At 46.3% G+C, this 23,578-nt stretch overlaps 1 protein-coding gene across 2 annotated transcripts; it reads left to right on the forward strand.

Annotated features, from left to right (window-relative positions):
* Positions 1-7,074: 7,074 nt before the first annotated feature.
* On the forward strand, positions 7,075-23,283 carry mrps33 (mitochondrial ribosomal protein S33). Of its 2 annotated transcripts, none has more exons than XM_060839519.1 (3): positions 7,075-7,129; positions 15,465-15,711; positions 21,823-23,283. In XM_060839519.1, the coding sequence occupies exons 2-3, from the start codon at positions 15,497-15,499 to the stop codon at positions 21,926-21,928; spliced, it is 321 nt and encodes a 106-aa protein (XP_060695502.1). In that variant the 5' UTR covers positions 7,075-7,129; positions 15,465-15,496; the 3' UTR covers positions 21,929-23,283. The 2 variants fall into 2 exon arrangements, with proteins under 2 accessions (XP_060695502.1, XP_060695501.1); XM_060839518.1 differs by lacking the exon at positions 7,075-7,129 and adding an exon at positions 7,142-7,243.
* Positions 23,284-23,578: the final 295 nt, after the last annotated feature.

Raw genomic sequence — 23,578 nt, forward strand, 5'->3', positions numbered from 1 at the left:
CAGTTAGCTTTGCTTTCATGCCTTTCCAATTTCCCTTATTTAAGTTTAAAATACTAGTCTCAGACTCACTCTTCTGTCCCTCAAACTGAATGTAAAATTGAATTATGTAATGATCATTAGGGTCATATGGGGTCATATCACAATAGTATCAAGAGTGTGTTGTTGGGAAAGCACAGCAGGTCAGGCAGCATCCAAGAAGCAGGGAAATCGACGTTCTAGACATAAGCCCTTGATGAGGATGAAGGGCTTCTGCCAGAAACATCGATTCTCCTGCTCCCTGACCTGCTGTGCTTTCCCAGTAACACACTCTCGACTCTGATCTCTAGCATCTGCAGTCCTTATTCTCTCTGATATCACAATAGCATGTCTAGAATAGGTTGTTCTGTGATTGGCTTCAGAATGTGCTATTCTAAGGACTGATTTCCAAAATATTCTAGTTCTTCTCATTTATGCTATCTTCACCCAACTGATTTCTGATTATTTCTTTCTATTAAATCCATCCTCCAAACAGTTACTGTTAGGGAACCTGTACACCATTCTCACAGGTGATTCTTTCCTTTATAATTTCACATCACTACCCAAATTATTTCCATATCCTGGTTCTCCAGTTTCCGCATTTCCCCTCCCCCCACCTTGTCTCAGTCCCAACCCTCGAACTCAGCACCACCTTCCTAACCTGCAATCTTCTTCCTGACCTCTCCGCCCCCACTCCCACTCAGGCCTATCACCCTCACATTATCACTCTCACCTTAACCTCCTGCCACCTATTGCATTTCCAACGCCCCTCCCCCAAGTCCCTCCTCCCTACCTTTTATCTTAGCCTGCTTGGCATACTTTCCTCATTCCTGAAGAAGGGCTCATGCCCAAAACATCAACTCTCCTGCTCCTTGGATGCTGCCTGACCTGCTGCGCTTTTCCAGCAACACATTTTCAGCTCTGATCTCCAGCATCTGCAGTCCTCACTTTCTCCTTGCTGAACTTAGTTGACCCCTCACATTTATACTGATATGACCATTAATTAACAGAGCTAATTTTCACCTTTACCCAGTTTACTGTCCACCTTAAATGTCCTGTGCCTTTCAATATTTAAGCCCTAATAATAGAGTTATACAGCACGGAAACAGACGCTTTGGTCCAACCAGTCCATGCTGATCACAATCCCAATAGTGGGGTGGCACAGTGGCTAGCACTGCTGCCTCACAGCACCAACAACCTGGGTTCAATTCCACCCTCAGGCGACTAGAGTCATAGGGCTCTATAGCTCGGAGGCCCAACCTGGTCCATGCCGACAAAAATGAATACTAACTCCATTTCCATGCATTTGGCTCATATCCTTCTAATTCTTTCCTATCCATGTATTTGTCCAAATGTTGTTAGTGTACCCACTTCAACCACTTCCACTGGCAGCTTATTCTAAATGCGTACCACCCTCTGAGTAAAAGCGTTGCCCCTCAGGTTCCCTTTTATTCTTTCCCCTCTCATCATAAACAGATGCCTTCTAGTCCTTGATTCCCCAACCCTGGGAAGAAGACTGAGTGAATTCATCCTATCCATGCCTCTCATGATCTTATACACCGAAGAGAGGTCCCTCCTCAGTCTCCTAACTTGTCCAACATCTCCCTATAACTCAGACCCTTGAGTCCTGGAAACATTCTTGTAAGTTTCTTTTGCACTTTTACCAGTTTAATAACATCCTTCCTATAGCAGGGTGACCAAAACTGAACACAATACTCTAATTGCGGCCTCACCAATGTCCTGTACAACTGCAACACAATTTCCCAATTCAATATTCAATGCCCCGAGTGATGAAGGCTAGTGTACCAAAGGCCTTCTTCACTGCCCTGTCTACCTGTGACTCCACTGTCAGAGAACGATGCACCTGAACTCCAAGGTCTCTCTGACTATCCATGTGGAGTTTGTATATTCTCCCTGGGTCTGCATGGGTTTCCTCTGGTTGCTCTGGTTTCCTTTTAGAGTCAAAAGATATGCAGGTTAGGCAGCATTACATGGATAGGTTAGGGGGGTTGGGTTTTCGGGGGGGGTATAAACTTGATGGGTCGAGTGGCCTGCTTCCACATTGTAGGGATTTTATGACTCTTCTTGTCCCACTTGCCTGCGCTTGGCCCACATCCCTCTCGACATTTCTTATTCCTGTACTTATCCAAATGTCTTTTAAACATTGTAATTGTACCTGCATCCACCACTTCCTCTGAAAGTTCATTCCACATTATGAACGTATAAAAAATAGTTGCCCCCATGTCTTTTTTAAATCTTTCTCCTCTCACCTTAAAAATATGCCCCCTAGTTTTGAAATCCCCCACCCAAGGGAAAAGACATCTGCTATTCACCTTATCTGCATCCATCATGATTTTATAAACCTCTATAAGGTGACCTCTCAACCCTTTATACTCCAGTGAATAAAGTCCCAGCCTTTCGTTCTAACTCACATTTCAAATCGAAGTTATCTTGCAGCCATGTCTCTGGAATAGATATCATTTTCCACATTCTTATTTCTGTTTATTCATCTGCTCTGCTTTGAATGTTATCTGTGTTCAGATGTGGAGCCTCCTGTTTAGTCCCTTTATTATTTTTGTAACCTCTATCTGTTAATCTTGTCGTAGATTTGTTCTGTGTATACTTTCATGTTACAGTCTGTTTATCATTTCCTATATTAATACTTTTCCATCTTGCCTGTCTCGAGCCTGATTTACCACATCTTCAGAAAGTTGATTCCTGAAACCAGACTGCTATTTTACAATATGTCTTCAGAGATGATTCAGGCTTTAGATAAAACAAGCATCGCTGAATTCAGTCTGTTGTACAGGTGTAATATCTAAAGGAAGAACAATTCTGTTGTCATGAGACTGTCAAAAAGATCAAGGCAAATAATAACTGTGTGCCACATTTTGTCAGTGAGTCATAGATTTCAAATCCTACTGAGGGTAGGTAGGGAGTAATAAGTAGTCTTTTTAGAAATAAGAAAACAGTTGGAAAATAAATCAGGAAAACATACAACAGTTTTATATCTGGCAAAGGAACTACAGAAGAATTAGAATTAGGTTTATTGTCATGTGTACTCAAGGAGTACTGTGAAACGTTTACAATATCGTCCCTCAAAACACCATCTTAAGTACAAGGTACCCAGGTACAAATCTTAGATACAAAATAGAGAATTAAGAAAATAAATTACATTACCTTACAGTGATTCATAGAATAAGTTGGAAAATAAGAAATAATGTTAAAGAATAAACATTACAATCAGATAAACAGATTACAGATAAACCTTACACAAAGGACAACATAAAGAGGAGAACACAAGGTTAATGTGCAACATAAGATGATGGGGGTGATATGTTGGTCTGAATAGGAGATTGCTTAATAGAGCAGGGAGTACTCACAAATGGTGCATTTTGAAGTTAGCAGGCAGTGACTAGTGGAGTGTAACAAGGATCAGAGCTGGAGCCTCACAACTATTTGAACATTCCTGAAGAAGGGCTAATGCCCGAAACGTCGAATCTCCTGCTCCTTGGATGCTGCCTGACTTGCTGCGCTTTTCCAGCAACACATTTTCAGCTCTGATCCCCAGCATCTGCAGACCTCACTTTCTCCTCCCAACTATTTGCAATGTATATTAATGACTTTGGCAAGGAGATTAAGTTTGTTGACGGTCCAAAGCTATGTTGAAAATGTAAGTCATGAAGAAGACTAGAAGAAGCTGCAAGAAGATATGGCCAGGTGAAATCCGCGGGCAACAGGATATCAGGTGGAGTGTACTGAAGGGAGGCGTGAGGTTATTCACCTCAGTGGTGAGAATGGAAAACAGGCTATTTTTGAAATACATGAAAATTGCAGATGTTCAGAGGGAATTGGGTTTGCTTGTGCAAGTAACTAAAAAATGTTACATATGTTAACACATCCTTGCTTTCTCACTGTATACAGAAGCTCTTTTGGCTATCCATCTGCAAAGACTTCAGAGTCTCTGGCTGAATTTTTTACCAACAATCGGCTAAGTGTTAATTTTCGGGAGTTTCGCTGACCTGTGAGCTCCAGTGAATCTCTCACTAGTTGGGCACCTCATTATGGATGCACTGCTGTCATGAGCTCACTCACTGGCAGAAATACTCATGGTTGTCAGGACCTTCTGAGATTCACACTGTATTTAAGCCCATCCACAAGTAGCCCTTCATAGTGCATATTAGGTGAGGGCACAAAGGTAATGCAGATAACTTCATCAGAAATAGAAACCCACATTTGTAAATGCATTACCTCTTCACATCATCCCCCTGCCTGATCGATTATTAATGTAATTGCAGCTACAGGAATGAAGACACAGAGGCTACTGTCCTCGGCATTGTATTATATTAGATCTCTGTCTAAGGGAGTGCTACTGTTTCCCTAAGACCCTGTGTAGCACAGCATCTTGTCATTGTTCAATGCTCACAATGTGGTCTCCTGTACATTGGTAAAAGGGCGGTAACCACTTTGCCAAACACCTATGTTCCCAGTTACTTGCCACTTCCACGCACCACTATGTTGCCATGCCAACATCTTTGCCTCAGGCCCGCTGCCATGCTCCCAGTGAGGATCAATGCAATTTGGAGAAATGTAACCTTACCTTCCACCTCGGTACCTTACAACCCTCAGGACTCAACACTGAGTTTAACAAATTTGAACATCCTCCTCCATATTTGCTAATCTCCTCCTACACCCCCCAGATCCTGCCCTGTATGGGGGCTGCTCCCAGCACAGCCAACCCCATTTTGGATTTATACCTCGCTTGCATCCCACCCAGCTGTTATCTCTCACAGCTTATCTTCACCAATCCTTTTGTTTGCCTATCACTTTTCTCTCTCTCGTTTTCTGACTGTCTTTTTGGTTGCTGTCTCCGTCCCTTTTGATCTGATTTGTTTATTATTGTTGCATGTACCTAGGTATAGTGAAAGGTTTTGTTCTGCATGCAGGACAGGCCGATCAGACCATACAAAGTGCATTAGGGTAATAGAACAGACTAAGGAATACAAAGTTACGGCCGCAAGATCAACATTAGATTTGAAATTTGAGAGGTCCATTCAGAAGTCTAATAACAGCTGGGAAGAAGCTGTTCTTGAACCTGATGGTATATGCGTTTAAGATTTTGTATGTTCTGCTTGACAGAAGGGGGTGGAAGAGAATAGAACTGGGTTTGGAAGGATCTTTGATGATGTTGACTGCCTTTCCAAGGCAGCGAGAAGTGTAGATAGAGCCAATGGATGGAAGGTTGGCTTCCATTCTCTCCCCTGCCAAATACCACCATTTTCTGATTATCTCCAGTTATAATGAATGACTTGAATGGGGTGTGTGTTTTCAGGAGATTGGGCCATAGTCAACACCGCAGGTTCGGGTGGTGGTGGTGGGGGGGCAAAGTTTAAGAGGTTGGGAATCCATGATCAATCAGCTGGGAAGCTGCACAGAGGTCGGCCTGGGGTCTGATCACTCATCTTTTGGGGCTGTCTGGCCAGGTCCAGCCACTTCCACAGTCAGTCCTGGAGTTGGTGGGGGGGGGGGGGTGGTATCTATTGTGGGAGGGGGTTTGTGGAAGTCAGCAGAAGGGACTGAAGGCACCATGCACGAGTGCAGAGGGGACAATAATTGTGAAGTGAGACAATGTGTCAGGATGGGAGAAACAAGTGAATTGGAGCAAATGGGTAACTGTGATGGGGGGAGGGGGGTCATTGATGCCCTCTCTGGTTATACACTTCTGGTTTTGAGACAGTGTCAGTGCAGCACAATGATTTGGGCAAGATTTAAACTGGCTACCCCAAATGGTAGCTGAGCTTCTGGATTAATAGGCAGGCCAACTGTAGTGGCACTATGCCATTACCTCTCTGTGTCATACAAGTGTCAGGAAATGACCATCTCCAAAAAGAGAGAACTTATCTGTTGTACCTTGACGTTCAATGGCGTTACCGTAACTGAATCCCCCACTATCAACGCCCGAGGGTTATCATTGAACAGAAATTCAATTGGACTCACCATATAAATACAGTGGATGAAAGAGCAAGTCAGAGGGCGATGAATTCTGCAATGAATCACTCACCTCCCGACTCTTAAAGCTTGCTCATCATCTACAAGGCACAAGGCAGAAATGTGATGGAATACTCCCCAGTTGTTTTGGTGGGTGCAATTTCAACAACACTCAAGAAGCTTGACACCATCCAGTCCAAAGCAGCCACCTTGACTGGTACCACATCCATAAACATTCATTCTCTCCACCACTGACACTCAGTAGCAGCAGTATTTACGACCTACACAATAGAAATTCACCAAAATTCCTTGGACAGTATCTTCCAAACCCACAATCTCTACTGCTGAGAAGGACGAGGACAGCAGATATATGGAAAAACCATCTCCTGCAGGTTCCCCTCCAAGGTACGCAACGTCAATTTGGAAGTATGTCGCTGTTCATTCAGTGTCACTGGGTCAAAGTCATGGAATCTGGCATTATGGATGGCAGTGGTGAAGAAGGCAATGCAACATCACCATCTCAAGGGCAAATATAAACACTGGTCCAGTCACAGAAGTGCACATCTCCTGACTGAAGAAAAAATATGAATTTAGGTAGATATTTGTTTATGGGAAACCTTTGCTTTTTGGAAACATTATTGATTGGAGGTATTACCAATCGGGGACAAGATACAGATTGATAGATAGTGTTAATTGTTGGGTATGTTATTGATCAAAGCTATTATTTGATCGGAGATATGTGATTATTGGGTGGGTTATTGATGTAAGACATGACTGATTATGAGGGTATACTATTGATCTGAGCTGTTATTGATCATTGGAGATAAGATTAATGAATGAACACATCAATGATTGTAGATATTAATGGTTATTGGATGTATGATCGATGCGGGGGGGTGTGTGGGGGGGATGACAGTTCGATGGTGGTCTGACTGTATGAATGTTGCTGAGCTGCAGGATGAGTGAACAAGCGGGGAGCAGCTCACGGCGCTCCCCGGGACATCCATCCCCCGGATAATGGGGTCGGAACAGAAACACAGACCACGACAACACCCGGACACCGAGGGGTGGACGGGCTTCCGGCGGAAATCACATCCAAAGGAAAGGAGCGGCAGAAAATTGAAAGGTGCATAGTGAGAAAGCTGTCAGTAAATCTGTCTCTGTGTGACACTGTGGTACAGTACTGGTGGGGACAGGTCTGTCACTGTATAACACTGGGGTACCGTGCTAATGTACACAGGTCAGTCTCTGTCTAACCCTGGGGTGCAGTAATGGTGGGGACAGGTCTGTCTCTGTATAACACTGGGGTACAGTACTGGTATGGACAGATCTGTATCCGTATAACACTGGGGTACAGTACTGGTGGGGACAGGTCTGTCACTGTATAACACTCGTGTACAGTACAGGAGGGGACTGGTCTATCACTGTATAATACTGGGGCACGGAACTGGTGGGGACAGGTCTGTCACTGTATCACACTGGGGTACGGTACTGGTGGGGACAGGTCTGTCACTGTATCACACTGGGGTACGGTACTGGTGGGGACAGGTCTGCGTCTGTATAACACTGGGGTACAGTACTGGTGGGGACAGGTCAGTCACTGTATAATACTGGGGTACAGTACTTGTGGAAACAGGTCTGTCTCTGTCTAACCCTGGGATACAGTACTAGGTGGGACAGGTCTGTCTCTGTATAACCCTGGGGTACAGTACTGGTTGAGACAGGTGTGTCTCTGTCTAACCCTGGGATACAGTACTGGTTGGGACAGGTGTGTCTCTGTCTAACCCTGGGGTACAGTACTGGTGGGGACAGGTCTGTCTCTGTATAACACTGGGATACAGCACTGGTGGGGACAGGTCTGTCTCTGTATAATACTGGGGTACAGTACTGCTGGGGGACAGGTCAGTCACTGTATAACACTGGGGTACAATACTGGTGGGGACAGGTCTGTCACTGTATAACACTCGTGTACAGTACAGGAGGGGACTGGTCTGTCACTGTATAACACTGGGGTCCAGTGCTGGTAGGGACAGGTCTGTCTCTGCATAACAGTGGAGGACAGTAGTGGATTGGACAGGTCTTTCATTGTATAACACAGCGGTACAGTACTGGTGGGAACAGGCCTGTCTCTGTATAACCCTGGGGTACAGTACTGGTGGGAACAGGTCTGTCTCTGTCTAACCCTGAGGTGCAATACTGGTTGGGACAGGTCTGTCTCTGTATAACACTGGGGTACAGTACTGGTGGAGACAGGTCTGTAATTGTATAACATTGGGGTACAGTACTAATGGACACAGATCTGTCTCTGTATAATACTGGGGTACAGTACTGGAGGGGACAGGTCTGTTTCTCTATTACACTGGGGTACAGTACTGCTGGGGGACAGGTCAGTCACTGTATAACACTGGTGTACGGTACTGGTGGGGGTCAGGTCTGTCTCTGTATAACACTGGTGTACAGTACTGCTGGGGACAGGTCAGTCACTGTATAACACTGGGGTACAGTACTGGTATGGTCAGATCTGTATCCGTATAACACTGGGGTACAATACTGGTGGGGACAGGTCAGTCACTGTATAACACTCGTGTACAGTACAGGAGGGGACTGGTCTGTCACTGTATAACACTGGGGTCCAGTGCTGGTAGGGACAGGTCTGTCCCTGCATAACAGTGGAGGACAGTAGTGGGTTGGACAGGTCTTTCATTGTATAACGCGGCGGTACAGTACTGGTGGGAACAGGCCTGTCTCTGTATAACCCTGGGGTACAGTACTGGTGGGAACAGGTCTGTCTCTGTGTAACACTTGGGTATGGTACTGGTGGGGACATGTCTGTCCCTGCGTAACACTTGGGTACAGTATTGGTGGGGACAGGTCTGTCTCTGTATAACACTGGGGTACAGTACTGCTGGGGACAGGTCAGTCACTGTATAACACTGGGGTACAGTACTGGTATGGTCAGATCTGTATCCGTATAACACTGGGGTACAATACTGGTGGGGACAGGTCAGTCACTGTATAACACTCGTGTACAGTACAGGAGGGGACTGGTCTGTCACTGTATAACACTGGGGTCCAGTGCTGGTAGGGACAGGTCTGTCCCTGCATAACAGTGGAGGACAGTAGTGGGTTGGACAGGTCTTTCATTGTATAACGCGGCGGTACAGTACTGGTGGGAACAGGCCTGTCTCTGTATAACCCTGGGGTACAGTACTGGTGGGAACAGGTCTGTCTCTGTCTAACCCTGAGGTGCAATACTGGTTGGGACAGGTCTGTCTCTGTATAACACTGGGGTACAGTACTGGTGGAGACAGGTCTGTAATTGTATAACATTGGGGTACAGTACTAATGGACACAGATCTGTCTCTGTATAATACTGGGGTACAGTACTGGAGGGGACAGGTCTGTTTCTCTATTACACTGGGGTACAGTACTGCTGGGGGACAGGTCAGTCACTGTATAACACTGGTGTACAGTACTGGTGGGGACAGGTCTGTCTCTGTGTAACACTTGGGTATGGTACTGGTGGGGACAGGTCTGTAACTGTATAACAGTGGGGTACAGTACTAATGTACACAGGTCTGTCTCTGTATAACACTGGGGTACAGTACTGGTGGGGACAGGTCTGTCCCTATATAACACTGGGGTACAGTACTGGTGGAGACAGGTCTTTCCCTGTACAACTCTGGGGTACAGCACTGGTGGGGAAATGTCTGTCCCTGCGTAACACTTGGGTACAGTACTGGTGGGGACAGGTCTGTCCCTATATAACACTGGGGTACAGTACTGGTATGGACAGATCTGTCTCTGTATAACACTGGGATACAGTACTGGTGGGGACAGGTCTGTCCCTGTATAACACTGGGGTACAGTACTGGTGGGGACAGGTCTGTCTCTGTATAACTCTGGTGTACAGTACTGGTGGGGACAGGTCTGTCTCTGTGTAACACTTGGGTACGGGACTGGTGGGGACAGGTCTGTAACTGTATAACACTGGAGTACAGTACTAATGTACACAGGTCTGTCACCTGTATAACACTGGGGTACAATACTGGTGGGCACAGGTCTGTCTCTGTATAACACTGTGGTACGGTACTGGTGGGGACAGGAGAGTCACTGTATAACACTGAGGTACGGTACTGGTGGGGACAGGTCTGTGTCTGTATAACACTGGGGTACAGTACTGGTGGGGACAGGTCAGTCACTGTATAATACTGGGGTACAGTACTTGTGGAAACAGGTCTGTCTCTGTCTAACCCTGGGATACAGTACTAGGTGGGACAGGTCTGTCTCTGTATAACCCTGGGGTACAGTACTGGTTGGGACAGGTGTGTCTCTGTCTAACCCTGGGATACAGTACTAGTTGGGACAGGTCTGTCTCTGTATAACCCTGGGGTACAGTACTAGTTGGGACAGGTCTGTCTCTGTATAACCCTGGGGTACAGTACTGGTTGGGACAGGTGTGTCTCTGTCTAACCCTGGGGTACAGTACTGGTTGGGACAGGTCTGTCTCTGTATGACACTGGGGTACAGTACTGGTGGGGACAGGTCTGTCCCTGTATAACACTGGGGTACAATACTGGTGGGACAGGTCTGTCTCTGTATAACACTGGTGTACAGTACTGGTGGGGACAGGTCTGTCTCTGTGTAACACTTGGGTACAGTACTGGTGGGGACATGTCTGTCCCTGCGTAACACTTGGGTACAGTATTGGTGGGGACAGGTCTGTCTCTGTATAACACTGGGGTACAGTACTGCTGGGGACAGGTCAGTCACTGTATAACACTGGGGTACAGTACTGGTATGGTCAGATCTGTATCCGTATAACACTGGGGTACAATACTGGTGGGGACAGGTCAGTCACTGTATAACACTCGTGTACAGTACAGGAGGGGACTGGTCTGTCACTGTATAACACTGGGGTCCAGTGCTGGTAGGGACAGGTCTGTCCCTGCATAACAGTGGAGGACAGTAGTGGGTTGGACAGGTCTTTCATTGTATAACGCGGCGGTACAGTACTGGTGGGAACAGGCCTGTCTCTGTATAACCCTGGGGTACAGTACTAGTTGGGACAGGTCTGTCTCTGTATAACCCTGGGGTACAGTACTAGTTGGGACAGGTCTGTCTCTGTATAACCCTGGGGTACAGTACTGGTTGGGACAGGTGTGTCTCTGTCTAACCCTGGGGTGCAATACTGGTTGGGACAGGTCTGTCTCTATATAACACTGGGGTACAGTACTAATGTACACAGGTTTGTCACTGTATAACACTGGGGTACAATATTGGTGGGCACAGGTCTGTCCCTATATAACACTGGGGTACAGTCATGGTGGGGACAGGTCTGTCCCTGTATAACTCTGGGGTACAGTACTGGTGGGGACATGTCTGTCTCTGCGTAACACTTGGGTACAGTATTGGTGGGGACAGGTCTGTCACTGTATAACACTGGTGTGTAGTGCTGGTGGGGACTGGTCTGTCTCTGTATAACACTGGGGTACAGTGCTGGTGGGGACCGGTCTGTCTCTGTATAACACTGGGGTCCAGTGCTGGTGGGGTCAGGTCTGTCTCTGTATAACACTGGAGTACAGTACCGGTGGGGACAGGTCTGTCACTGTATAACATTGGGGTGCAGTACTGGTGTGGGCTGCTCTGTCACTGTACAACCCTGGGATACAGTACCAGTGGGGACTGGTCTATCACTGTATACCACTGGCATACAGTTCCGGTGGGGACAGATCTGTCTCTGTATAACACTGGGGTCCAGTGCTGGTGGGGACAGGTCTGTCTCTGTATAACACTGGGGTACAGTACTGGTGGGGACAGGTCTGTCTCTGCATAACACTGGTGTACAGTACTGGTGGGGACAGGTCTGTCTCTGTGTAACACTTGGGTACAGTACTGGTGGGGACATGTCTGTCCCTGCGTAACACTTGGGTACAGTATTGGTGGGGACAGGTCTGTCTCTGTATAACACTGGGGTACAGTACTGGTATGGTCAGATCTGTATCCGTATAACACTGGGGTACAATACTGGTGGGGACAGGTCTGTCACGTATAACACTCGTGTACAGTACAAGAGGGGACTGGTCTGTCACTGTATAACACTGGGGTCCAGTGCTGGTAGGGACAGGTCTGTCTCTGCATAACAGTGGAGGACAGTAGTGGATTGGACAGGTCTTTCATTGTATAACGCGGCGGTACAGTACTGGTGGGAACAGGCTTGTCTCTGTATAACCCTGGGGTACAGTACTGGTGGGAACAGGTCTGTCTCTGTCTAACCCTGAGGTGCAATACTGGTTGGGACAGGTCTGTCTCTGTATAACACTTGGGTACAGTACTGGTGGGGACAGGTCTGTCTCTGTATAATACTGGGGTACAGTACTGGAGGGGACAGGTCTGTTTCGCTATTACACTGGGGTACAGTACTGCTGGGGGACAGGTCAGTCACTGTATAACACTGGTGTACGGTACTGGTGGGGACAGGTCTGTCTCTGTATAACACTGGTGTACAGTACTGGTGGGGACAGGTCTGTCTCTGTGTAACACTTGGGTACGGTACTGGTGGGGACAGGCCTGTAACTGTATAACAGTGGGGTACAGTACTAATGTACACAGGTCTGTCTCTGTATAACACTGGGGTACAGTATTGGTGGGGACAGGTCTGTCCCTATATAACACTTGGGTACAGTACTGGTGGAGACAGGTCTTTCCCTGTATAACTCTGGGGTACAGTACTGGTGGGGACATGTCTGTCCCTGCGTAACACTTGGGTACAGTATTGGTGAGGACAGGTCTGTCACTGTATAACACTGGGGTACAGCACTGGTGGGGAAAGGTCTGTCTCTGTATAACACCGGGGTACAGTATCGGTGGGGACAGGTCTGTCACTGTATAACACTGGGGTACAGTACTGGTGGGGACAGGTCTGTCACTGTATAACACTGGGGTACGGTACTGGTGGTGACAGGTCTGTCCCTGTATAACAATGGGATACAATACTGGTGGTGAGAGTTCTGTCACTGTATAACACTGGTGTTCAGTATCGGTGGGGACAGGTCTGTCCCTATATAACACTGTGATACAATACTGGTGGGGACAGGTCTGTCACTGTATAACACTGGGGTACGGTACTGGTGGTGACAGGTCTGTCCCTGTATAACAATGGGATACAATACTGGTGGTGAGAGTTCTGTCACTGTATAACACTGGTGTTCAGTACTGGAGGGGACAGGTCTGTCATTGTATAACACTACGTGAAATGTGATGAGGATGTTAGGAGATTACAGGGTGACATGGACAAGTTAGGTGAGTGGGCAGATGCATGGCAGATGCAGTTTAATGTGGATAAATTTTAGGGGTTTAGATAGGGTTGACAGTGAGAACCTTTTTCCGCTAATGGAGTCAGCTGTTACTAGGGGGCACAGCTTTAAATTAAGGGGTGGTAGGTATTGGACAGATGTTAGGGGTAGATTCTTTACTCAGCGGGTTATGAGTTCATGGAATGCCCTGCCAGTAGCAGTGGTGGACTCTCCCTCTTTATGGTCATTTAAGTGGGCATTGGATAAGCATATGGAGTTTATTGGGCTAGTGTAGGTTAGGTAGGCTTCGGTCGGCGCAACATCGAGGGCCGAAGGGCCTGTACTGCGCTGTATTTTTCTATGTTCAATGTTCTATAAATGTATGGGTTATCCACTTTTGTGGTAAGAACTGGAAAGCCGATTACTACCTCAATGGAATCAATTTAGGTAAAGGGGCAGTACAGAGAGATCTGGGTGTTCTTGTACACCAGTCAATGAAGGCAAGCATGCAGGTACAGCAGGTAGTGAAGAAGGCACGTAGCATGCTGGCCTTCATAACAAGAGGAATTAAATATAGAAGCAAAGAGGTGCTTCGGCAGCTGTACAGTGCCCTGGTGAGACCACACCTGGAGTACTGTGTGCAGTTCTGGTCTCCAAAGTTGAGGAAAGACATTCTGGTTATTGAGGGAGTGCAGCATAGGTTCATGAGGTCAATTCATGGAATGGCGGGATTACCTTACACTGAAAGACTGAAGCGACTGGGCTTGTATACCCTTGAGTTTAGAAGACTGAGAGGTGATCTGATTGAGACATATAAGATTATAAAAGGATTGGACACTCTGGCAGCAGGAAACATGTTTCCGCTGATGGGTGAGTGCCGAACCAGAGGACACAGCTTAAAAATACGGGGTAGACCATTTAGGACAGAGATGAGGAGAAACTACTTCACCAAGAGAGTGGTGGCTGTGTGGAATGCTGTGCCCCAGAGGGCAGTGGAGGCCCAGTCTCTGGATTCATTGAAGAAAGAGTTGGATAGAGCTCTCAAAGATAGTGGAATCAAGGGTTATGGAGATAAGGCAGGAAGAGGATACTAATTCAGAATGATCATCCATGATCATATTGAATGGCGGTGCAGACTCAAAGGGCTGAATGGCCTACTCCTGCACCTACTGTCTATTGGTGTATAGCACCAGTGAGGACAGGTCTGTCACTGTATAACACTGGGGTACAATACTGGTGGGGGACAGGTCTGTCTCTGTATAACACTGGGATACCGTACTGATAGGGACAGGCCTGTCACTGTATAACACTGGGGTACAGTACGTGTGGGGAAAGGTCTGTCTCTGTATAACACTGGGGTACAGTATCGGTGGGGACTGGTCTATCACTGTATACCACTGGGATACAGTACTGGTGGGACAGGTCTGTCAATGTATAACACTGGGGTACAGTACCCGTGTGGACAGGTCTGTCACTGTATAAAACTGGAGTACAGTACGGGTGGCTACAGGTCTGTCACTGTATAACACTGGGGTACAGTACTGGTGGGGACAGGTCTGTCCCTGTATAACACTGGGGTACAGTACTGGTGGGGACAGGTCTGTCCCTGTATAATACTGGGGTACAGTATTTTGGGGAAAGGTCTGTCACTATATAACACTGGGGTGCAGTACTGGTGCGGACAGGTGTGTCACTGTATAACACTGGGGTACAGTACCGGTGGGGACAGGTCTGTCTCTGTGTAACACTGGGTGCAGTACTGGTTTTGATTAATTACAGTGTGGAAACAGGCTCTTCAGCCCAACACGTCCACACCGACCCGCCGAAGCGCAACCCACCCATACCCCTACATTTACCACTTACCTAACACTAAGGGCAATTTAGCATGGCCAAGTCACCTGACCTGCACATCTTTGGACTGTGGGAGGAAACCGGAGCACCCAGAGGAAACCCACGCAGACATGGGGAGAACGGTCAAACTCCACACAGTCAGTCACCTGAGGCAGGAATTGAACCCGGGTCTCAGGCGCTGTGAGGCAGCAGTGCTGACCACTGTGCCACCGTGCCGCCCACAGTGATGTGGACAGGTCCCTCACTGTCAGACACTGATGTGTAGTACTGGTATAGAAATTTCCATTCCAACTGTCTTTTCATTTTTTCCTGCAGTTGCTGCCTACTGTTATCTTGGTCCAGCTACCATGTCAACGTTATCCAATTATGCACGGCGTATGATGCGCCTGAGCTCGCAGATATTTCAGGAGGTTGTGCGGCCTACTGATGAGCGTTCGATGAAGGTGGTGAAACTGTTCAGCGAGCAGCCCCTGGCACTGCAAAAGCAAGTCTATGACTGGTACCCTCAGCACAACCAGTACTATGCACTCATGAAGAAACTACGATTGTTCGGTTTGTACAGGTACTCACACTCCCACTTAGACACTTTGTCAATTAAGCTCTACCCACCCATGGATTGTTACAATGCTCTGCTTGGTATCTTGCAGCAGATGTCAGAGTAACATGGTGACTCAGTGGTTACCACGGCTGCCTGATTGTGCCACAATTGAAGTTGCTTCCACCACAGTCTGGCCAAGGTGTACCAGATCGAAGCTATGCACTGCCGTGCAAGTCTTACTTTGTGTCACCACCTATTTGTTTTTTTTTGACATTCACCTTAAATCAGTGCTGTCTTGTTCTCAACCCTTTTATTAATAGGAACAGGCTCTGTCAATCCATTCTGTCCTCGTGATCCTCAACACCTTTGTTAAATCTTCTCATAACCTCCTCTTCTAGGTGTAGATAGTGTTCTCTAATCTCTTCATGTAACTGAATTTCTTCATCTCTAGTGTCATTCGTGACAATCTTTTCAGCGCCCTGTTTTATTGTCGTCACATCCTTCCTAAAGTATGATGCTGAGAACCTGATGGAATACTCCAGCTGAGGCCAAACTTTTATTTTAGAAATAATTCATCACAACCTTCTTGCTTTTGTGCTTTCTGCCTTGTTACGAAGCCTAGGATCATACATGTCTTATTCACAATCAACTCGACATACCACTAACAGCAGTGTGTGCATGTACCCCGAGGTACCTCAGCTCCTACACTCCTTTTTGAAAGTATCATTCAGGTTATATTGTCACTATTTTGGCGGCATGGTGGCACAGTGGTTAGCACTGCTGCCTCACAGCGCCAGAGACCTGGGTTCAATTCCCGACTCAGGCGACTGACTGTGTGGAGTTTGCACATTCTCCCCGTGTCTGCGTGGGTTTCCTCCGGGTGCTCCGGTTTCCTCCCACAGTCCAAAGATGTGCAGGTCAGGTGAATTGGCCATGCTAAATTGCCCGTAGTGTTAGGTGAAGGGGTAAATGTAGGGGTATGGGTGGGTTACGCTTCGGCGGGTCGATGTGGACTTGTTGGGCCGAAGGGCCTGTTTCCACACTGTAAGTAATCTAATCTAAAAAAAAAATTATTCCTACTAAGCGGTTGCATGTTAAATTTCATCTGCCACCTGACTGCTTATGTTTACTTGAAGTCTATTGAGATCCTCCTCAAGTTCATAATACTTCCAAGTTATGTGCCATCTGTAAGTGCAGTCTGTATTGGGAGAGGTGTTGCCATGGAAAATACACAAGTTAGGTAATAACTGATGGTTAATTGCCATGCTAGTCTAGAAGCTAAACAAGACATCATTCCGAGAAATGAAAAGAGGGGCTGAGAATTGCTGAGTTGATTGGGTGGAATGTATATAAGTTATTTTAGCATGCAAAGTGCAAGGCCCTATCTATTATTATAGGTAACCTCCAAGGCTTGCAAGGACACAGCACTGTGAGCCCAAGTGACAATCCTAAATTTCAGCTTAATTCATGACACTCTCAAGGCTATTTGGCAAATTGCAGAAACGCATCGAATGTTAGACATTGGAGTTTGGAAAGCACTGGCTGGGTGGGTATGGTCAAGTGCTTTGTTTGTTGCGAGCTGTGAAACATTTCAGTAAAAGCTGTAGATCAGGATGTGAGGGTACAATCATTAGGAAAGCGTTACTGATAAAACTGGTGGAAGTACTTGCTGATAGGTTCCTGAGTCCTGATGGACTTCCTCCTGGAGTTTTAAAAGAGATGAATGATTAGATTGAGGATGTATAGAGTTATGCGGGATGGCAGTAGTTCCTTAGGTTCAACTCATTCATGCTGACTGGATATCTTAAATCAATCTAGTCCCATTTGCCTTCATTTCGCCCATATCTCTCTACACCCTTCCTATTCATATACTCATCCAGGTGTTTTTTAAAAGCTGTCATTGTACTAGCCTTCACCACTTCCTCTGGCATCTCATTCCATACTTGTTCCACCCTCTGCGTGAAAAAGTTGCTCCTTAGGTTCCTTTAAATCTTTCCCCTCTAACCTTAAACCTATGCCGTCTAGTTTTGGACTCCCCTAACCTAGAGAAAAGGATCTTGGCTATTCACCCAATCCATGCCTGCCATGATTTTATAAACCTCTGTAAGGTCATGCCTCAGCTTCTGTCACAAAAGGGAAAAAAGCCCTAGCCTATTCAGCCTCTCCCTGTAGTTCAAATCCTTGTAAATCTTTGTGCTCCCTTTCAAGTTTAACAATGTCTTTCCTATAGCAGGGAGACTGTTCTGTACAGCCACATCGTGACATCCCAACTCTTATACTCAATGCACTGACCAATAAAGACAAGCATGCCAAACAACACCTTCATCACCCTGTGATCCCACCTTCATTAACTATGGACCAGCACTCCAAGGTTTGCATCACTTTCCAAAATTCCGGAGATTCAGGAAAGGGTCCATCTGGACGTAGCATCCCTCTATTCAAGAAGTGAGGAATCAGATAATAGGAAATGGTAGGTCACTGAGCATGATGTCTGTCACAGGGACGGTGAATTCATCATCAAAGGTGTTATAGTTGTGCACTTAGAAAAACTCCGGGTAATCAGGAAGAGTCAGCCTGACTTTGTGAAAAGGAAATGATGTTTCATTAATTTGTTGATATTGTTTGAAGGAGTAATGTTCTGTGGATTAAGTGGAGCCAGTTGATGTTTAGGATAAGTACATGAAAAGAATAGGTTTGGAGGGATATGGGCCAGGAGCGGGCAAGTGGGACTAGTTTAGTTTGGGATTATGTTCGGCATGGACTAGTTGGAGTGAAGGATCTGTTTCTATGCTGTATGACTCCATGACTGTATGCCTCCATTTGGAATTCCAGAAGATGTTTGACAAGGTGCCACATTAACTGTTGTTTAGTGAAGTGGGAGCTCACAGTATGGGGAGTGACATTAGTAGTGTGGTCAGAAGATCCACTTGCCAGCCAATCTACACACCCCTCTCAAATGTTTTCTCCTTCACATTAGCATTTCTTGTGTTCTGAAGTCAGTTCTGAGGAAGGGTCACTGGACCCAAAATGTTAACTCTGACTTCTCTCCACAGATGCTGCCAGATCTGCTAAGATTTTCCAGCAATATCTGTTTTTGTTTTGAATTATCCTAATGAGTTCAAAAGGCAAAGCTTGGGCATTTTAAGTTTTGGTAGTACCACACCTTCTGCATTTACAAACACGCACCGAGTACATAAATGAGGCATTACTGCATTTCCCTCTTTTCTGACCCTACCTGGTACCATTTACTCACTGTACTTATCTTTTGAAATATTTTGTACAACTTGCCTGTCCTTCTGGTTCCCATCTCCTACCAAGTTAGTTTAAATAGTTACAGAAAAGGGAATGGAGGTGAATGTAAAGAATGATTGCTTTCTCCTCATAAGTTCGAAATAGCAAAGTATTATTTGCTTTACTCCTGGTACTTGCTGAGCTAGGCTGAAGGGTGTTCCCCAAACGCTGCTTTTCGGATTCCAAGTTTTAAAATAAATACACTGGGGAACAGCCCCACTTCTTCCATCTAGAAGAGAAGATTTAACATAAAGTTCACATTGAAGGTGGTGACCAGTCTAATACAGCAAAACCCTTTGAGAATTGATGAACAAATGTTCAAAATGCAGGAATTGCTTTGCTATTTCATTCATCTACAAAACCATACAAGGTAGGAAGAAAGAGGAACGGAAGAAAGGAAGTTCAGAGAATCACTACAGTGTAGGAGCATGACATTCGGCCCATCAGGTCCGCACCAACTCTCCAAAGAGCATCTCACCCCGACCACCCACCCCCCCCACCATATCCCTGTAACCCTGTATTTCCCATGGCTAATCCACCCAGCCTGCACACCTCTGGACACTATGGGCAATTTAACATGACCATTCCACCTAACCTGCACATCTTTGGATTGTGGGAGAAAATCAGAGCACCCAGAGGAAACCCACATAGACATGGGAAATATGTACAAACTACACACAGTTGGTTGAGGGTGGAATTGAATCTAGGTCTATGGTGCTGTTAACCACTGACCCATGATGCCAACCAAGTTGCAATTTGTGAATTTATAAAAGGAAAATCAAAGTTGCCATTAATTTGTGTGACTTAGAATCCAGTGAATTTGAGGATTGAACTTGCTGGAGAGGTACAGCCACACATCTTCCATCCAGTGCCCTGATCTGGGCCTTGGTCTTCAGAGCAGATTCCAGGGAAAAGTTTAGGATCTTTCTGAACATAAGGATTGAGATTCCTGATGAAGGGCTTTTGCCCGAAACGTCGATTCCCCTGCTCCTAGGATACTGCCTGACTTGCTGTGCTTTTCCAGCATCACACTCTCAACTCAAATCTCCAAATCTGCAGTCTACACTTTCACCTGAGTATTGTGTACTCCCATTGCCAATGGTTCAAGCAATAGACCTGATTACTTTCAGGGAGGGGTATGGGGACACTTCCTGTGAAGCCTAAACTTGAGCTTCCTGGAAATTTGCCTGGCTTGGCCACACACTGGGAAAGCTCTCCCATGTAAGAGGGATCTGCAGCAGGATTCCCTGTTGAGTCTTCTCTCTGGAACGATCCACTGGATCATTATAGTCTTAATTCCACATTTTCAATGTATTCAAATTCCACCATCTGCCGTGGTGGGACTGGAAGCTGGGTCTTCAGAACATTACTTGGGTCTCTGAGTTAATAGGCCTGCGATGATACCCTGAGGGCATCGCCTCCCTTCTGGGCCTCCTGAATGGCAAGCAGCACTGGTCATGTGAACTGGAGGTGCTGGAGATCACAGTATTGGCCGTGTTGTGCTCCATTTCAATGTTCACCATGTCGCCAGTGGAGTGCTTTGAATTTATTCTTTCACTCTGCTTCTTCCACCCAACGAGTGCTGAGCACTGCTACTAACCCCATAATAAAAAATAATATTCACAAGGGAACAATGAAACCAAGCTGACAGTGGCATTTTATGCTGAAAAGCCTTCTGCCAGAGGTTTGAGTCCTTATGAAAAGTCTGAGACTTCAATGGAGGCACTGAAAACAGATTGTGATTTGCCAGCTATATCTATGCTTGCCTCTGTTTGGCATCCCCCACCTCACTCTCTGCCCAGTTGACAGAATACTTGAGCGAAGCAGAATCTGCTGTTTGTCAGATGTGCCTCCTTTTATAGGAACAGCACTTCCTGCATTGTTGCTGCCCTCATTGAATGCCCTGAGCTGGAGACTTCCTGCTGGTCTGACCTGCCACTGGGACATGAGGCAAACCTGTCACCTCAGTGGGAAGCAATTGGAATGACCACGCTTCATTTTATTTCTGCTAAATGGCAAGGAGATGAAATGGGGCGCACACTGAGTGCAGCTTTTGTCTTTCTGGATGAATTTACAGGCTGGTTGTGCCACGTGGACTGTGATTTAACACAGAAGGTGGATTCAGCGACATGACCAGGCTGTAATAAAACAAGCAAAAACCTGTGGATGCTGGAAATCTGGAGAGGCTTAGCAAGTCAGACAGAATCTGCACAGGGAAACACATATTTCAAGTCCAATGAATTGCTGCATGTAAAAAGATCAAGGTTCACTTCATTTACCCTCTGTCCTCTTGGTAATTGCATGGTGCACAGTCATGGAGTTAGTGAATTGATGGGGTATTTGGGAAGAAACTATTCCCTCTGGTGGCAGCATCCCTGAGCAAGAGGGCAGACCCTCGAAGAGGGAATCTGGTAATCCTGGGGTGAAGGCTAGAAGTACGGCTTCACAGAAATGATCGCAGAAAATCCCCCAGATGTCACTGAGGATGAGTTGAAAGCTGCAGCTGATGGAGGTTTGTGAGGTAATGGTATTGAGTTAAGATGCTGATTGGTCATGCAGCAATTGATGGAGTCGACTGAAATGCCCAACCAGATTCTCCTGTTCCTATGAACCCAAGTGATGTCGTCGCCACCCCCCCCCCCCCTCCCAGCAATTGTGACACAGTTAGGCAGTCAGTGTTTCTGCAAGGGAATTGTGGACCTGGAAAGATGTACAAAGGGAGTAAAACCCAAACTCTAACTTGGTGAATGTCTGACTGTGATTGTGCTAAACGATCAGAGTGAAATGGTGTTGCTCTGCTCAGATCGCCTGCCAACTCTCTCTCTATTCTTTTTGTCTCTACAGGGATGAGCATGAGGATTTCAAAGAGGAAATGAGGCGACTCAGGAAGTTGAGAGGCAAAGGGAAGCCGAAGAAAGGAGAGGGCAAGCGAGCTCTGAAGAAGAAATAGAGGTGGATTGGATCTGGCTGCAGACTCACTCTCTGACTGGTCAGCTACAGCTGGCGATCTCTCCCTCAGCTGCCCCTTTTTTTCTGAGTACTTTTATTTTTAAATAAATGTGAGCGTGTCTTTGTGTTTCTGCCCTTCCACCTTTCCCTTTCCTCTCTCCTCACATCACTTGAGCTGTTCTAAAGTTCTGTATCAAACCTTGGCTTCAGGGGAGCAAGTCAAGCCAAGCTACTCAATCACTCTCTCTCCCCAGTCCCTGATGATTAGTTGGGTGCAGGTATTAACCCATAGAGTGTGGATCCAGCTAGCTAATGTGCCAGGTTCCCTGATGTGCCCCCAGTAAACTTGGCTTCATTTGCGATACCATGACTGGGGCAGTCTCGCCTTGGGACTGGGATGTGCACAAATCGTTTAGAGGTCATTCCCTTGATTACTAACCAGTGACCAGTATTGGATAGGGACAGAATTGGCAGGAGCTCTAATGCCTGCCTGTTATCGAATTGTCTACCAGTGTTGACTGTCCCTACTCCCTTGGTGCTGAGTGATTATTAAGATGAGGCAGTGGATGGATGGCAAAGCCTGTGAAAGCAAACCCACTGGGACTGTTTTGGGAGAGGTGAAAGGAAACTGAAACAGGCAGCTCGAAGCCTGTGCTGAAAGCAGCTGATGATCACTGTGTCTGCCTGAGGTGTGGAGTGCAGTGGTAACAAAAATGAAAGCTGTGTTTTGTTTCCTGAGAACGAACTGCACCACGGCCATTTCAACTCTGATCTAGTTCACCCGCTGAGCATAAAACAAAATGTGTTCCTCTTTCCCAGTTACCAGTCTCTGTGCTTTCTCCTCTTTCTCGCAAGCTCTTTCTCACCCTCTCTCCATTTTTTCCTATTAATTAAGCATATCTCATTAATTATGCCATGATATGCTAATAGGAAAAGTGGAAGTGACCAACCCCAAGAGCTGGAACAAGGTTTGAGCCCTCCCCTGTGGTGTAACTAAGGACTACACTCCAACCAATTGAGCTGACCTCAATGCAGGTCATTAGATAGTAGCCCATGTTCCCCTTCAGAGTCAAGTGCCTGAGAGAAAGGGGTATTCTGCAGTCATTTGTGAACTAGTTTCATTCCTCCTGTGAACCAATAATTGGGTTGAATTGGAAGGTTTAACTACCTCAAGTCGTTGAATGTTAGGACTGCATGTGTGGCCTGCGCTTGGTGGTGGTTTGTAACCACCATCCAGAGATGTCAGTGGAGTTAATTGATGAACTCTGACCCATTGTGACTATAGCAGTGACCTGACCTGAATTGATGGCTGCCGTCAGTACAAATGTATTGTAATAAATACTGCACTGTAATAAATGCTGAATTGTCTGATTTTCCTTGAGTTTGTAAACTGAGACCTTTATGATCTGTCGGGTGTAAGCTGAACAAAGTGTGTTGAAATCTGGAGAGAGATGGGTGAAGACCCAAGAGGCGTGATCTTTTGTGCAGTATGGTTCCATGGTCACCAGCAGCCCTTTGCTGGAGTCAGCATTGTCTTCTTTTGAGCCTAAATCAAGTGATGGCAAATTCAACCATGGCCGACGTCTCAACCAAACCCTGCCCTACCTACATCACCTTCCAGCAGGCAACTTTGAGTTCAGGAACAACTTAG

Source organism: Hemiscyllium ocellatum, chromosome 19, assembly GCF_020745735.1.
Source record: "Hemiscyllium ocellatum isolate sHemOce1 chromosome 19, sHemOce1.pat.X.cur, whole genome shotgun sequence".
In the NCBI taxonomy this organism is placed as follows: domain Eukaryota; kingdom Metazoa; phylum Chordata; class Chondrichthyes; order Orectolobiformes; family Hemiscylliidae; genus Hemiscyllium; species Hemiscyllium ocellatum.

Bases quoted from the DNA above. Each gene is read 5' to 3' on its own strand.
- mrps33 (XM_060839518.1), top strand. The intron at 15,712-21,822 runs GTACTCACACTC...TTGTCTCTACAG, and splicing joins CGATTGTTCGGTTTGTACAG to GGATGAGCATGAGGATTTCA.